We start from the raw sequence: 18,424 nt of genomic DNA, 5'->3' as shown, positions 1-18,424 counted from the left end.
ACAACAGAGGTAAACGAGAACCACGAGGTGGACAACCACGACCAAAAAGCTAAGAGGGGAGCAATTTCAACAGGGGGGACATCGTAGCACAGGGAGACCAACATCTTAAATGCAGTCTCAGGATTAGTTTTATTTATAGAAAAATCTAATTTATATACATATTCAATATACTGACAGAACATCCGATCTGGGATTTATTTCTTGGCATAAAATGCTCAGATATTTTTCTGTGAACTCCCCTCGCCAACATTTTATTTGGTTTCCTCCACCTGACCTTGAATGACAGCAGGAAGTGTCCCAGTCCAACTGTCAGCCCGGATCAGACACTAGCTGCTCACTCGGTTTCACACATGGACACAGACAGTTCTCCATCATACATGCATGCACGCACACATAGACACACACACACACACACACACACACACACACACACACACACAGATGCTAAACTGGAGCTTTCAAAAGGCCCCAAGCTCGCTTGCACTTTAACATGCACAATGTTCTACCACAAATTCCCACAAAAACACACAGCACTCTGACATGCACACACACACACACACACACACTCAAACACACTCCCACACAGAAAACATGTACATAGGCAAACATTTTACATCTGTGCCTCTTTTCAGTGTGTTTATGAATTTGTCTTTGAATCATTGCAACTGCAGTTTGAAATTCAGCTAAATTATATACAGCTCATGTGTGATGTGACAAGAGAGCGAAGGATGCTGAAATAAAATCTGACTATACTGTATACAATAGGATAGTAGTCTTGTTGTGTCTATATTATCTACCCATTTAATAGCTGTCATTGTTAAATGTGCAATGGTGCCTCTTCCCTGTTTTTCGCTGATGGAACCAGGCCCAGACCTTTGAATCATTATTGATATTTTAATAAGAATGTGACATTTTAAAACAGATACTTACCACATGGAGAATCTTATTCTCTGTCTCATACACAGTGCAATCCTGTAAAACGAGAAGAAGACAGAAAGGGAGAGAAGAAGAAAACATGAGATGGAACATCCGCGCAGAGGCTCAAGTATCTCCCTCCTCCAATTATAACAACCAGGAAAAGACGGAAATAGGGAAAAGAGATGGCTGACAGGAAGACATATAGATGACTTCTTTTTCAATTGAGAACATCAGCAGTCAGCTATCCAATTTCTAACCTTCCAAAAATGCATTTTTCTTTATAACCTAGGCAGACTAAAACATTGGATTGACCAGTTCTTGCTGTCTGGAGCTCCATGTGCCTCTCCAGGATTTAGAAACTACGGTATTTGAACATGACAGATTGTTATTTAACGATAGCTGATAGTTAATCTATTTCTGGGAAAGCAGCCCACTGAATCCACCAGATGTGCATGGTAGAAGTTAATTCATCTGTTTGATGCATTAGTGCGGGCAGTGCTGCCACCTTTGTCTGTCTTGCTGCACCCTGGCAGCCACATGTTCGTTTGGCCCATTGTGGACCTACGGTGGCCCCTTTCTCCACTCCCTCCTCTGGCCCTTGTAAGAGAGGATGGGTGTTATCTGCTCAGCTCCAGGACTCACTCTGGGCACACGTACAAACACACTCTCACGCACTCTAAGCAGGCTCTTACAGGGAGGCTGTGGATGGGGTCCAGGAGAGCAGACATAGTTCCTGTCCAAAGAATGAGATTTCTACAGTAGAGTGTGTACGCATGCACCTTCAGTTTTTTTTTTAATGCATTTGTGTGTGTAAGTGTGGTGAATCTACACGAGGGAGCGAGCCAGAGGGGGAGCAGAAGGAGGACAGGAAACGAAGGGATTAGAGACCCCTACTTCATTCTCCATCACGGCCCATAAGTTAGGCAGAGGATGAAGTTTAACAGTGAGTCAATCAGCACTCTGCCTAAGGCTGTTACTGAGAGCTACTTGCCCCATCAGCCATGCTGCAAACAGCCTGTGGCAGTGGGCATATGTTCCACTCATAATCAAATCTATAGAAATGAGCCATAGACCAGAACAAGCTGTATCCGTATTGATGTCTTCAATCCAAACCCACTTTAGTTTTGCCCTTTCAATTGAAATCATGACCTTTATTATATGAGTGTAATGAATATGGACATGGTGGATTGTGCGATGTATGCTCCCGCGTGTTTGGAAGTGTGTGTGTGTTTAAATACCTGTTGTACAATAGTAGTTAATTCTAGGCAGAGCTGCACAATGTTGTTCTTCAGTAAGGAATACTCTGTCACACTGGCAAACGGAGACCTAAAGCAGACAAGAAAAGACAAAAACATAATTCCCACATAGTTCATAATCTGACAAATGCATCAGAGAGATTAAAAAATATGGTGGACTTTTCTAGAACCTTATTATATTTATTCTAAATTCTTGTTTTTGTCTGTCAAGAATTGGAAACGGAGTATAGTGTTTTTTTTCTGCAGGTTGTCACAGGTTTCAAAATCAAACTTAGATGAATGTCAGCAAAACATATTCTATAAAAAAAACTTCCTTTGGTGTTTTAGTGTTATTTTGTTTTGTTCCATTCATTTATTTACTAACAGAGGGATTTTAAAAGCTGTGATAGTTCACTGAGAGAAAGAAATAAAAGCTATTCTCTGCTCCTCTCAGAGCACAGGAGTAAGTGATAAAGACAAACAATAATATTTGGTTTTATATCGCAGCCAGGAGGCTATGCAAGCCAGGGATCTACTAAAGCTCAACATCGCTTTATTTGTATGTGTCCTCAGCTTCCTATGGTTACACCGTCACCATAACAACACATAAAATATCCATCTATGAATTGTGTTTCTGTATGAGGGGTAGAAAAAAATAACAGGAACATCTGATAATATAAAGCAAACCCCACATTACAAACTCTTTGAGGTTTATCATATTCCATTTTTATTGAAACTTTGTTGCAGAGGGAGATTGCAAGGTGTTCCTGTTATTTTGTAAGTATATTTCCCACCATCCCCGCGACCCTGTACGGATTTCCCACCATTTTCAACTACAACATTTCTTTTTTAAGAATTCACAGAGTTAAAGAAAAACAAAAAGGAGGATAGAAGTTTGGCAGATGTGTGTATTTTGATTTTGAGTTAAGTTTCAATTCGGGGTATAGGAATCATTTAAAATGTATTTCTAATTTTAAGCACAAATGGCACAAGAAGCAGTGGAGAGACACTGAGTTTGCAGTTCCAAAATCTTTTTATTCTGTTATATTGTGAGCATAGCTGACAATGATTTGACCACAGATAGACTTAAAAATTTAAAACAATAATAGCATTATAGTTGTACATTAGTATATCATTTATATATTTAGATTTTTGTTATCATCCTTACTTGATGAAAATTGGAGAAATTGTCCTAAAAATTAAAGGTCAAATTCCCAATTTCATTTTACAGCCTCGGATTTTTTTCCTACCTGTCGAGCCAGGCTAGCAGGTTCTTGGCTGCACCAATCAGATCCACCACTGAGGTGAGGAAATCATTGGGTAGCCTCCGGGAAGCTCGTCCATCGTAGTGTCCACCCCTCCGCCGGCCCAGGATGAAGTTCTGAAGGTTCTTTGCCGAAGCATTCAGCTTGTGGGACAGAGTCCGGAGATTCTCTGTCTCTAGGCCGTAGTTCTGGAGGACAAACAGAGGGATTCATTTATAATCACATTATATTTGTCAGATGTTTTAAAAGCTTGTCTACACACAGAAGGCATTTCAGATGCTGTTTCCAGTTGTCCATCTCGGGGAGCAGCGTGTCTGACGGTATAGATATGCTTCTATTTTTAACCAATACAGCACAGACAGTGTTGCGGCTCACAGTTTTCACGGTTTTTTTTTTTACGTGACCTGAAGTGTATTTTTTTGCTGTGAGCACTGCCAAAAGGCAACTGATTTGCTGCTCTGCTAACGTGCTTCCTTTGCTAGGAAAGGTCAAAGAAATAGTTCACCATTTTGGAATCTTTCTGAGAATTTGATGAAAAGATTGATACTACTCTCATATCTGTGCGTTACATCCTATCGAGCTGGAGTCAGGACGTGGTTAGCTCATAGCCTAAAGAAACAGCTGGCTATAGGCTCTCTCCCAAGTTCAAAAATACGCCCACAAACTCGTCTTTTGTGTTGGTAGGCAATTTTTTTGGAGATAACAAGGCAAGCTGTCTTCTTCTGCTTCTGCAGAGGAATGCAGAATTACATGTTATTTATTTTGCATTATGTAAGTTATGAGCCACAACATAACTTACACATTGTATTTTTATCTGTCTAATAAGGATGAACTTTCCTCAAGTTCTATAGGTTAAACAGAAAAAGTATCTACTGTGATTGAACCACAAATGGTTATTCTGAGTGGAATGAACTGAAATTAGAATTACAATCTCTGAACAACCATTAGCATTTTCATAAAACAGCTCTCTTTGCACTAATACAAGAACACCAAGCTGGTCGAGTAGCCCATTACTGCACTGTGACCCTTTTAAATGAACACACACACACACACACACAGACCTACTGAGCCACATTGCTCATCGTCCCTGGGCATCTCCAGTCATGTCCTGGCTGACAGAGCCTGATTTCTGCTGACACAAAGGCTACAAACACACACACACACACACACACACACACACACACACACACACTTGTATAGTCAAATACACAGGCTGAGCTAGACATATCTATTCCTCCTCTGCCTCAAGAGCTATTCTAAACAGTCACGACCACAGTGACTACAAAGGAGAGAGGGTTTCACAGTGGCAGCGGAGACAGAGAGAGAGAATTGAGGGAACTGAGGAACTAAAGAGGCAGAAGACAAGTGGGAGAGAGAGCACCCAGCTATGCATCTCACTGAAACTGGGTCATGCAAACACTGTGTTGTGCATAATGTTCTGTATTCTGCGTAAATGTAGATGTATACATGAACTTGGAGCATACATGTTGGCACAGCTGTAATTAGCCTGTCGATGTGAAGCTGTGTGTGGCTCTCTCTAGAGAACAGGGCGCTGAGATGAAGCGCGGGAATCAGCCCTGTGTCGACTGCCTGAATGACTGTGTGTGTGTGTAAGAAGAAAGAGAGAGAAATCATTTGAGCAGTGTGTCCATATGAGTGCCCGTGTGTGTCAAATCAATACAGTAAGAGGGCGATGCCATTAGAGCAACCCCCCCCCCCCCACACACACACACACACACACACACACCTTCTTGCCGATGTAGTTGCCATAGCAGCCATGTGTGGAGTAGCCTGTCCTCTATGCTGATATTTCTACCATTGTTCGCAGAATCACATTCAGACATCGTTTCATGAAATGTTCCAGCAAAAAAGGAGGGCTTCACCATTTAATCCTTTTCTTTTCAGAAGCATTAATCACTCTTCCTCTACTGTACATTCATTACATACAGAAGCTTTTGCAGAACACTTGCACCAATATGTAGAGTATCTAACCTCTATTAATCAGGAGGTTATCGACGCGTGTGTTGCTCTCAGCTAGGAAGATCTGGGTTCACTGCTTAGCTCAGGCAGACGAGCTTTGTATAATGAGTGAATTTTAAATGTTTACTGCAGGTTTTTCTTATTACCCAAAACAAGTCCAGTTACAGTTTTCTTCTACTGGGTTCTAGTTTAAAAATAAAAACAGCGCTTTTTTTCTCTTGATTGTCATATAACAAGAGCTGTTTTCAGCTACTGAAATACAGAATACACAGTATGAAGCGGTACATGGTTTGATTCGTTTGTAATGACATTTTCTTAGGAGACTGTTTCAAACAAAGTGTTTTAATTCATATTTGTATCATTCATAATTCATATAGTGACTATAACCAAAGTGCTATAACAAAAAACAAACAAACAAGGGAGAGAACAGTAAGACTAAAATGACACATACAGAAATGACAGAAACATGCATACAAACACACACAGAGTCAAAGGGCAAAAGATACAAGTAGGAGTGAGTGAGTGGAGGGGTCAAACGATGATGAAGGATGCTCCCTCAGAGACCAGGGCCGAACCCAAAGATAACATTCAACATTCATTTTAGCTTTCCTATATGGAATATCTGAGGACACCTGTCTAAAAAGCTCAAATGTTCAAATGAAGAGAAAAATGAATATAAATATAAAATCAATTTGGAGTCACACAGAGTAGCACTGAAAAGGAACCAACATAGAGAACTGACTCATCTGCGTGAAAGAGAGGAGATGGCGACATGAATCACTTTCTCAGAACAAAAACAAAAGTAAAATTGGGGCATAATTCCAAACATAATAACAAAGCTACCTAATTATCATTATGGATTATGCCAAGATATTTTAAGTTTCAGAGTAGTAAAGTTTTAAGGCAGAACATCCTGTCATAAGTTTTCTACCGGGTGCTCTGGTTTCCTCTGTACATCTAAACATGAAGTTTGAACCTGTAAATTCCTAATAGATTATGAATTTGTTTGTCTGTGTTAACCCTAACAGACTTCTGAACTGTATATGGTGTCTTTCTGCCTTTTGTCCAGTGTCATTAGATAATGATGCCATTTCTCTACTGCTGACGAAGAAAAGGAAGGTATGGAAATCAAATGGATCCACGCTAACTGAATGGCACTTCTCATTGTTATTTAAAGTGATTGTTAGACCTTGGATGGAACTAAAGCTTGGTCTAGTATGATACATCAAATAGAAAAGAGAAGTGGGCCTAAAATAGAACCCTGGGGACACCACAAGGACTGAATGGTGAAAAGCAAATCTCAACCTCACCAGCAGATCCAGAGGGTGCAGAATAAAGTTACGATTTGTGTGATAGATTTCACAGAGATAACCGGGACTCAGCCAGGTACCAGATAGACACAATCTACAAGGTACAACAAGATCTGTGAAGGAAATAATAATTACATTTTTAAAAAGCTAATACACAAAAGTTAACTAATCATTTCATTATACAAATACTAACTGTACACAGTATGTTACCTGTTTATGCATAGACAGCTGCTATAGCTGACTTTGAACTTTGACTTTGAATAAGTGCTTGAGAAAGAAAAGGTGTATTTGAAGTCCTTTTCTGTATGTTTTAATTTTGCAATTTTTGTGTAACTGGAATACAATATGTCTGTATGTAATTTATGCATGTCTTTCAATTCAGATTTTGGGATGAGCAGTCAATTTATTCTTAAGTTTTGCCTATTTCCCAGCACATCTTGCTGAAAATTCACTGCACCCACTTAGCTTATATGCTAGAGGCCAAAACTCGAATGCATAGACATAAAAGGGACTTTTCCACATTTACAGCAGGAATGAAAGCTCAGTAAGTGCTTGGAACTTGCATTGATCAAGGGCCACAGAAGTGAACTTTTTTTACTGCAGAAAGTCATAACGGTTGAGCCAGGGGGACAGGGTTTTGCTTTCCTTATGACAGATTATTTTGCTGACAACAGTGAATTGTCCTTAAATATCCAAATATTCAGAGGTACTATAGAGCTGTGTCCCTTTCTTACCTGGAGAGTTGGCCTACAGTTAATGAAAGGTAGGAGGTCAGTTGAGACTTGCTTTCACAAAAAAACATTTACTCAACAAAATAATTGCTGAGATCTTGGAAATTCGTTACAAAAACAGACAAGTTGTAAACCAGCGAGTGAGCACACCCAAAAGGTTAGTAATGGCAAGTTTGATATATGTTTAAAGTTAAACTGTGAAGCCCATCTGTAAACTGTGATTGATGACAGTTGGGGTAATATTTTGCTGTTCACCTTCCATTTCTCTTCCAAATAAATTTGGCAAATTTGGGTCTGATTGTCTGACTGCTTGTGTTTCTTCTCCAGATGCTGTTGTGTTCCCAGATCTTATAACTTGGAGAGTACAATGTTATTGTATCTGATAGACATGACAACTAAAACTCCAAAAAGTAAGGCCCAAGTTGTAATGGAACTGGAATTATTCTTTGTGACTAGTCACAACAGTAGTTTTAGTGGTATGCCTTGTCTACCTGGCATCTTTATATGTGTGTGTGGTGTGTATCCAGTTTCAGCACATATGGTGATTGCTGCTCTGGGACCCTCATTCCCATGCTGGAACATTTGAATGAGAAGAGGTGCTGATTAGTACACACACAAGCATGTGTGCATACACACACTCTCCCCCCCCCACCACACACTCACAAACACATTCAAACATCCCCAACTAATCCAGCCATGTGTGCCTGAGAGATAAGGTGCATCCTGCATACTCTTTCTACATACTCCCTCTTTTCCCTTTTCCTCTCTCACTCTTCCTTCCTCTCTCTTTCTCTCTCTGGGAGAGTAGCACCTAATTCCCTCTAATTCTCTAATCCTGAGCAGGGCCACTGCACATACAGTCAGCAGTGACCGAGGCAGTACACACAAAGCAGGGCCCAAATGACAGAGGATTTTTCTAGCCATTTCTTAAGCAAATATCAATAACTGGTGGGGGGGAAATAAACAACAACCAATATATAAATCTTTATACCTGTGAGACTTTCTCCGCCAGTTAAATGAAAGTAAACAATTCTTACTCAGAAATTCTGACAAACTGAGCAAAAATGATCAGTTTGTAGTTTTTGACATAAATGCTCTTTACAACCGAATTATATGTAAAATTCATTCCAAAAATACTGATGGCAGATATTTACTGGATACAAAGTCTGGGTATGGAGTGAAATGTTTTGTCCGAAAGAGTTTCGGCATCAAAACCAAAACAATGTTTTGTCTTTGCTTTTCCACAAAAACCTCATTTAACAAAAGAAGCAAGTATACTCAAATGTCATCTACTGTTAGACACTGTGCAAAAACGTTGCCTAAATACAAATGTCTAAAATAGCTGCTGTAGTTGGCAAGCTAACTGCTAACATGCAAGCCATTCGGGAGCATGCTAGCAACATGCAAGCTTTTTTGTACTTTCTCTGTACTTTTTTTTTTTTACCTCCCCTTGGCATTTTGTTCTTGGGATTGTACATAATATTGTTCAATGTAAGAGTTACTGAGGAGGGAAAAAGGCTGTATAAGCTAACAAGTGGTTGCTAATGGGACATTACATTCACAGTTTATTCAAAAAGTTTGTACTATAGACACCTGTCTCATAACTGTCTACAAGCCAGTCCTCCTCTGTATGGCAGTTTATACTCTGACAAAGGAGGGATAAATAAAAATGGAGAGTGCAGGTACGTTAGCTTCCTCCAGTTTTAGCTCTCCCTTCCCACAATGGTCAGCACTGTCATGACAGCAGTCAACAGTGCACATTAATTAAAGTGTCAAAGTTCACCAAAGTTGAACTCAATGAGCAAATCCACTTATTGCTACAAATACACTCGAATTAACGTGGCTAGGCACCAGACGTTTGAGGCAAACTTTCTGTACTGACAGTTTTTGATTCTTGATGCTATTGAATCATTTCTATAGGTACTGCAAAAGTATAGGGATACAATAACAGGTCCTGTTCGGTACTGTAAATGTTGAAAAGTGTTAATTTGTGTCAAAATATTTTCTTGGCATATATGGCAATCAAAACCATCAATTTATTTGACTTTGTGGTCAATAGAATAATTTAATAAAACTGTATAATTACACATGTACACTTTTTTTTATTAATCTATAATCTGTGGATTAAAAAGAGAAAAGCATTTTAATTTTTTCTCCTACCTCCACTAAGCTGATTAAGTATTAAAACTTTATCTTATCTCTTAATTCACTTGTATCAAACATCAGTGGAGAAATAAAAAGGGCATTGTGGCTAGCTAGTTTAACTGAAAACACCAGCCAGTGCAAGTAATGTTAATCACCCATAAACTGTACTATTTGCAGCATCACCTCTTGTAACAGTAGCTGAAGTTTTAATTGATGAAGATTAACGCAAATAAAGTTGGCAAGCTAATGCTACTTAGTATTACTTAATTACTTAATTAATGTATTCAGTTGTACTTTTGACTTGTGTGTTAAACTTTTACTACCTTTTGTTAGTTTTATGTCTCCATAGTTTTGGTTCACGGTAGTCTCATACCAATCTAGTATATCGGACCAACACCACGGCACACTCAAACCCACAATAACACACACATCCAGGACCTACATATACATCACTCCTTCCAAAGTATCATCGATTGAGAGACATAATGTCAGTAAGTAACAGAGGCTGACTGACCAGGGCACAGAGGAGGTCGACAGCTTCCAGAATGAGCTCCTGGTGTCCTATTCTGGTGACACCCAGCTCCTCCAGCTCCTGATGGGTGATGTGCAGCAGCTGCTCTCCCCCCATCTGCTCCCGCTCGAAACTCTTCACGTACTGCTGGAGACAGTCATCCAGACCTGAGAAGAGCATTGCAAGAGGTTAGCCAGTGTTGATGTTCATCTACTATTGCTGGGTATAAGGGGCTTGCTGGTCAGCCTTGGCCCAAAAAGGACAACATATTATTATTGGTCTAATTAGTGTTTTAGAGAGCGTTCTGGCCCTCCAGAGGGAAATATTGATCAATGACAGAGAGAAATACAAATTGGAGTTGCTATCTGACATATTGTACTCTGAATACTGGTCCACTTAGATGCAACACAGAATTCAGGCATGAGTGCAGACACCCACACAAAAACACACTGCGAGAGTGTGTCTTACTCTGCCAAATAGAAACAAAAGCCAAACACTAGCTATAGCCAGAATTTTTTTTGTTTGTTGGCAACTGTCACCTAGGAAACACATCTGTTGGTTCAGCTTCAAATATCTGATGATGTAAACCATGCTGTAATAAGATTTCCTTTCATGCCACTGCTTTTTTACATACACAAGAAGAATATAAGTGTTATATAAGTATAATAATTGTGTTTTCAGAGTCTGCACAGGAAGAAACCTGAATTTCATGCACATTCTGAGTGATTAAGGGTGTGTCCAAAATATTCCTAGACCAATGTGAGTAACATATTGACGTATGACTTTCCGTTGTTAAGCCGTGGCTGCCTGCCATGCAGAGAGCCAATCAGCTGCACATAGACGTGGTGGGTCCAGGATACTATTGATCAGTACGAGCCTCAGGCTTTGAACCAAACAAAGTCAGCAGAAAGCACACCTCCCCACAGACCTAATGAACAAGCCTGCTCCAAAATGAGCGTACACAGAGCAAAAAACGCATGAGAGGAAGCAAATCCATGCACACATACACACACACACACACACACACACACACACAAACACACATAAGGAGCCACAGAAACACAGAAGCAGTACACAGTACACATACAAATACAATTACAACTGCTGTTGTTATTCAGGGTCCTGACGCCTCTGTGGAGGCATGTTGTTAAAGCCGAGTGGAGCTGTGAGGAAAACACTGATGCCCAAGGGAAGCGATGCTGACAGAGAGCAGACAGTATGGTAGCACCTTAACAGTCACCACACATACACACACATTCACTACAAAGGATGAGCAAGAGACATCTTGCTCTTGGTATGCCATGGGACATAGCAGACAAAATATAAGCCTACTGTTGCTCTGAGTGACACAGACAAACAATCTTGTTACAGTTCTAAATCTAACACGTCAGTAAGGCTCTGCTCTGTAGCACCACACATGGAAATGGTTTAATGGAATACATTCCCAATAGACTCCCGAGAAACACTTCATATCCCACGTGTTAGTATGTGTTTCACATATTATCTCATGCAAGGCTGATATGACGCCAAGTTTTTACATGTATGTGAAAACTATGTGAAATCAAGTAGGCGCATATGATAACTTGTTTTCACATGTGCATATGTAATTTGGTGTGCTAATCAGGTGATGCTACTTTAGAACATCTAAGTAGTAAAACATTTGAAAACAGCTGCAATATTAACATGTACTACTACCTGTCCAAAAGGTCACAAGATCAATCAGAGAGGTCATGAGATTAAGGATTAATAGAAACGAGCAAAAACAGTTCTGTATGTATTCATTTCTTTAAACTTTTCCCTGCTCTCCGCTTTTGGTGTGAAATATTGGGAAATTTGACCTTTTCTGAAGTTTAACCGAAGTGTAGAAACTGAATCTGAAATGGGACAAGGGGCCCCAGCTAGACACAGACTTTTTGGAAGAGGTCACAAGGCAAAAACATTCTGGAACAACTTGTTTAATCTTAAACAATGTGTTGCATTTTATAAAATATAAATCTGAAAAGTAACTGGTAAGCGGTAAAAGAATATATAGTAAAAAGTACATAGTAGCATAAGGAAGGAAATACTTAGGATATAATAAGGAGATACTCAAATAAGAATAGAGACCGCAGAATTGTACTGAAGTCAGTACTTGAATAAATAGTTACTCTCCACCACTGTATGTGACATATAGAAAGAGATTTTTTATTTGTTCAACATCTGACCTACGCGTGTGCATTCATGGTCTTTCATGAGGACATTTAATGTGTGTTTTTTTCTGTAAAAATCTATTTAAATTGTTGTGTGTGCTCTCATGCCCATAGTTTCTCATCTTTATTCAGGCAAACAAAGAAAAATTTCAATACATTGTATTTTAATTAGCTGCTTTTCCTTCCTTTCAGTGTAAAATGTTTATTACATTGTGGTCTAATAAATCATCACCAGTGCTGGCAGACATATATAAGTTGACTGAACATGCAGACTTATTTAGCTAGCCAGCAGCTATAGGAGCCACATCCACACAGAGAACATGGAGGCAGAGAGGAAGCCCTGCTGCTAACAACTAGGATTTCTGAATATCTGACTCCTGATCCTCACTATAAGAAAGACATGAGAAGAAAAAGAACAAAACAGATGCTATTTCTCAAAATAGACGTCTTTATGTCCATACCTAACTAAAGTCAGCCTCCCGAACCAAACAAAACTTTCCTTCTCTTCCCCTCTGCCACTCCGTCAATCTGACATTTATCCCTCCCTGTTTACACCTCTGCCTCTCAAAGGTGCTGAAGCACTTTTTCACAGTAGCCATGTCAAAGTGGCAGGTCATGGCTTATGTCATCATAATGCAAATGCACTCTCTGACTAAATTTGCAAAATGACGACAGTATGACATCTTCATTGCACATTTAAGGTTTTCTGCGTGTGGAAAAAGTAGATCACACTTATTATTCTAGTTGCCACTTTAGTCCTTTTCCTGGTTTCTAATGATTAACAGTTCCACCTTTCTTTCCCCACCTACAATAATATATAAAGTATATAAATTATATAAAGAGGTGATGAATAAAGAATCAAAGAAATCCAGGCTGACTACCACTGCTTGCTCTGAGAAAGCACCCTACTATAGCTACTGCAACTTCTACTTCTGCAATGCACTCATAGATTAATGGGTTGCTGAGTTGACAGCAGTGCATTTAGTGGCCATTCTCTTTAAGGTAGGATTTGTTGTTTCAATATATATGAATTCTCACTTGAATATCATAGTATATGTAATTAGTTAATATCTGCAGCAGTTGTGTCTGTAAGAAGCACCAACAAATAATTTTTTATGCCGCCCAAGTGCCATCTCACATCAGACTGTTTATTGTGTTCAAGTAACTGCAGGAAATATGAAAACTGACCTCTTGCTTAAGTAGGCCATGCAGTGTAATAAGAGTCAAACAAATCCTAGCCTGCATGCAGCTGAAATAAACAAAAAGTAATTTTGCATGAGTAATGTCAGAAGTGTCTCTCCGTGTAATCAAGTCTTAAGCTTCTCCTAGTTTCCCCTGGGAGCTATACTGACTTTCAAATTAGATATTTTATCATAGCCTAACCACAGATAGAAATGTGGTTATGGGAGGCCACACAAATGTCTTTCCAATAAATATTATTTTTCGTGCTGCGATTTGGGACCTCAACATTGAACAGTATTTGCTGAACCAGCTTTCCCATAACACTTTAAATATCTCTTTGTGATACAAATTGTCCAATTGTAAACAGTCAGCTTTCATCTACAAGACAGTTTTGATATACTTAAGGCTTTAAATGTATTTTTGTATTTCTTTGTATGGCTATTATTGCATGATGTCCAATGACAATTCAAGTACTCACATCCTAAATTCTGCTGTGACACTTGGATTTGTGAATGGTGAGTCAGCTCACTTTTGTAGGCTCCTTTTTTAAGTTGAATAAAAGCCTTTTTCAGAAACTTTATTGGACAAAAGCACCAAAAAATAGTGCTGGGTTTTGATGGCTGGTTCTATTTTGGGTCTGGTTCCAAAATCTTCTTACTATGAGTTATGGGTTCCTTCATGTGAACAAAATGTTATAGCTATGTTGGTTATTTCATTTGAGAGATTTCTCTATTTCTGTCATAGTCTGTCCTCTTTTCATTAGTGTGAACTGGGCGGGATACTTTTGGAAATAACTATTTTAGGATTTTGGAATAATCAAAATCTGATGGCACTGGTGGGTTGTTTGATAATGTTGGCCGGCCACTCTCAATCAATTGTGAGTCGCTTTAGTTAAAAACGTCAGCTAAATGAATAAATGTAATGTAAATGATTGTTGTTGTTTCAGGAGATTAACCTCCAGCTATCTCTTAACAAATCTTCTCTTTCTTCCGTCTGTCTGTAGCAATGTGTAAAATATGTAATATGTCCAGCAAAGCTTGAATTTTAGTTCTATTAATTACAATTTCAAAGTCGTATTTTTAAAAACTTCATTTATCTTTGATTTTTGTTACACATTGCTGAAAACTAGAACTTGAAAACTAAATTAGATTTTGAAAGGAATTTACAAAGTAAACCATAAGGCTGTAATATTTTTCAACCTCAAAGAGTTTAACAACTACACTGCAGAGTTGCAGAGTTTTTACTCATCAAATAAAATCAGTCAATCAAAAGGATTCAGATTCTTTAATCTATGCTTTAGATTTTAAAAAATGTTGTTGAACCACATCCTTACCACAAAGGCACAACATTTTTATTGTTTCTCCCATGTTTGTTTAGTATCCCCAGCCTAATGTAGGATCCAAATATATTTAGTGAAAGTGAAACATCTCTGTAAGAAACACTGCAGAATCCCATGACCCCGGCCATCACTAAATCCCAGCATGCTGAAGCTTGAGCAAGCATCTCATGTTGACAGCTTCATCCACTTTTCATGCAGTTCCCTCCCATCTTTTCCTCTTTCCTGGGCAAAATAAATAAATAAAATCCCTCCCCTTCGGAAACACGAGGGTTGCCAGGCAACCAGAGCAAGAGAGGCCTCAGAGAAGAAGTGAGGGATCAGCAGTCGCTGCCCCTCAGGAACCTGCACTGATGCTAGGCTAAGGAGTCGCACACCGACACACCGACACACTATAATTACACACACAAACACACACCATGTAGCCTTTATATGTGTTCCACACACTGAAGGCCATAATAAAAAGACTGCAGCTTCATATGGCTCCAACTAAAACTAAAAGACTTGCAGAGCAGTTACTTTACTGCGTGGCCATTAACATCAACTGAAATAAAACTGTCAAACATGTGTTTTCCTTTGAGAGCATGTTTGGGTCAGAGTAGAGCCTGGGCTAAGAACGACAGCAGGCGGCAAAGACTCCTGTCCCGTCGCCTTTCCCCCCATCTGCAAGCTTCCAGCTAGAGTAAGTGCTTTGGTAAGTGCGAAGAAAAGACACACAACACTCACTAAAAATATTCCTACTGTGAAATATTCATCACATCATGACAGAATATTCTTAAGACCGTGGCATTTTAGCTCCCCGGTATGTGAGCTTTCAAGTGCACCACAGCCTTCTCTCCGATATACAGCAAGCAGGGAGGTGTCAAGAGGCAATCTGAAGGAACAGGGAGGCGGAAAACAGGGTCAACCAGGAAGCAGCAAGGAGTTCAGAGGCAGAGCTCGACTCTGGGGATCCAAACGACCTGAGAGAATCTGAAGTGACAACAGACATACTGGAAGTATAACAACATGTTAACAGGAACTTTAGCTTTAACTCAGAAGCCCTCACTATCCCTATTATACCCCATTCAGTCTATTTTCAGCTGTAGTTTGGGAAGAGAAGAAGACTGCGCTTGCAAATGTAGAGTAGAGAAGAACACTTGTCTAAATAAATCCATCCAGGAGGAAATGGTGTTTGTGGCAACTTGGGTAACATGGGTTTTCTACAAAATAATCACAAAATTGTCCATACTGACATTAAATCTGCTCCACTAAATGTGTTTTTTTAAGAAAGGATCAAATTACTGTGTGTAATGTAAAAGGGGTTGCTCGTAGTAACGAGGCCTCAGACAGTTAATACCGGCAGTACCCTTCAGTTCTCTGGAACATTTTAGCATTTTTTAGCTCATTGTTTTGGTTTTACTCTTTTACTCTCACAGCTCTCAACAGCGTTGTACAGAGCCCCCGGAGGGTCACGTTCACTAGCAGATTGGCCCGTCGGGAGAGTCGGGACATTTCCCGGTGGCCTGGGGCCATTTTGGCCTGCCGTTAATTGTCAAGGAAACATTAAATACATGTATTGATGTTTTTTGATATGATTGATGCTTGCTATATAAAGTTTCAACATTTGAGCAAACTCTGTATATCTCATTCTATTCTTCAAAAGTGGAGCCTAGGCTTATTTTTTGTGTCCAGCCTTGTACATTTGTATGTGCTATGATTAGTGTAGCCTACCTCGGCTATTTCTCTGGAGTTTTTAATTGTGCACCCATAGCTATAGCATACCTTGAAAACTCAGTGTTCACATAGGCTACTATAATGATCAGTCCCAATTGTCTGTAGATGAACATAGTGGCAAAGAGTATACCTGGTTTAGTACCCGTTCCATCAAAAAGTAGGATTAATCCACAACATTAGTGTTTTGGTGGTTTGTGTGAACAGGGTGGCCTGGGATGGAGTCAAATTCCCGGCCTGAATTATTGTGCCAGTCCGCCCCTGGTCACGGTGAGAATAATTGTGATGACTACTTCTGCTTTTCCTCGCAACATGTTTTCTTTGTGTCACCTCGCAATATTTTGTGTTCCCTTGCCATACGTATTGCATTCTCTCCCAATACTTTTGTGTTACCTCGCAATTATTTTCTTCTTTCATTCCTTCAGAACTGTGTCTATTTCCACTCAGCTGCTCCCAGCGCAATGCCCCGTATGGATCCACTTACTGAATTTGACTGGACATTACCTATGCTGATATAGCACTACTGCTCAATAAGCATGGTTATGTAATAAATCAGACCAGACCAGGCACCATGGCGGGTGCTGTGATCGCCCCAGAAGAGAGAAAAGAGAGCCGGTATAGGAGCCATGCTGGCCCAGCTTAGACTTAAGGCCACTCCTGGGTATTGGGACTCAGGCTGCCAAGCAGCAGGAAATCAGAGATTGTTGTGCCCACATCTTTACAGAGACCTGCTGCATCAATATCCCGGATGCAGCACTTGCCGGGAGCACCGTGTTCTGAGCGGTCAGAGCACTGGACTTCGGCAACATGATAGGAGGCAGACTCTGCGTTTACGTCGATGATGTTTAGTGCTCAAACGCAGTCAAAGTGGATGGACACTGTTTCCCAAATGTCAGACTTTTTATGTGAAAACCATATTATCATCACTGTGCTGGTGCTGCTGTTTACATTCTCCCAGAGGCAAAAAAATGCACTGCAGCATGAGCTATTCCCTTGGTGTATACATGTGTATATAAATAATTGTATCTAGGCCTATTGTTCTATTTTATTTATTTTATATGTTCCCCTTTTCTAATATACATTTTATTATCTGTTAAGTACTATCTGTGTAGCATGAAGGAACGACAAACTTTCATTTTGTTGTACAACTTTGTGTTGTAGGCTATAATGTACCTACATTATGTGATCATATTTTGATCTTTTCAGAATGCACTGCTCATTATGTCACCTAATCTATTTCATATTACTTCCAGAATGATAAATAAACCACCTTGATACTTGATACCGTGAAAGTTGATATATGTGCAGTTGTCCTGAGTACAGTAACTGTAGCCTAATATTATTAAAATTCAACATTTTATATTCCGTATTTAATCAGGAGTCCATATCTTTCCATCTTGTATTTGTCCAGTGTTGTAACCTTGCCTGAGAGGCTAGATAATCATTGTCTTGTTTTAAATGACACTGAAAATGAGTCGGGACTGGCCCCCCAGAGAGCTTGCTGCTGAAAATCTTGAATTTCATTTTGTGCATGCGCATGTGAACACATTTTTATAAACATAGATAGTTGTTTTTCACTCTCACTTTTGTCGGGCACTATGTCACAGAACACAGCGCTGGAAGTGGCTTGCAAGCAAGAGACAGACAAAGAGATCCACTGCTCAGCTAGGTTAGCAAGACAGACTAGAGAGAGATGGGTCTTGTCAGAAGTGCCGGTGCACAAGAAAAAAGTCACGGTAGGCAAAAAAGTAAAATGTAACAACAAGTACCGGCCCACTTCAAGCACTGTTTAAGTTTAATCCACTAATTACATAACCATGCCTATTGAGCAGTGGCAAAATGTCAAAATAGGTTATGCCCAGTTCAAAGTAAAATTCAATGAGCTGATCCATACTGGGGCGCTGGGAGC

General features: G+C 39.6%; 1 protein-coding gene across 2 annotated transcripts in view; it reads right to left on the bottom strand.

Annotated features, from left to right (window-relative positions):
- si:ch211-26b3.4 (connector enhancer of kinase suppressor of ras 2) overlaps positions 1-18,424 on the bottom strand; it is a 62,334-nt gene that overhangs the window by 37,367 nt on the left and 6,543 nt on the right. For both annotated transcript variants that reach the window (XM_038700401.1, XM_038700402.1), the window contains exons 2-5: positions 10,099-10,262; positions 3,404-3,606; positions 2,157-2,244; positions 931-972 (exon numbers count right to left, since the gene is read on the bottom strand). In XM_038700401.1, the coding sequence (XP_038556329.1) occupies positions 931-972; positions 2,157-2,244; positions 3,404-3,606; positions 10,099-10,262 (497 nt within the window). The remainder of the gene's footprint in view (positions 1-930; positions 973-2,156; positions 2,245-3,403; positions 3,607-10,098; positions 10,263-18,424) is intronic.

This window comes from Micropterus salmoides, unplaced genomic scaffold, assembly GCF_014851395.1.
Source record: "Micropterus salmoides isolate LMB-PRFRI ecotype aquatic unplaced genomic scaffold, ASM1485139v1 Ms_hic_scaffold_5, whole genome shotgun sequence".
Lineage (NCBI taxonomy): Eukaryota > Metazoa > Chordata > Actinopteri > Centrarchiformes > Centrarchidae > Micropterus > Micropterus salmoides.
Note: the sequence above shows the minus strand (reverse complement) of the source record. Positions and strands in the feature narration are given on the sequence as shown.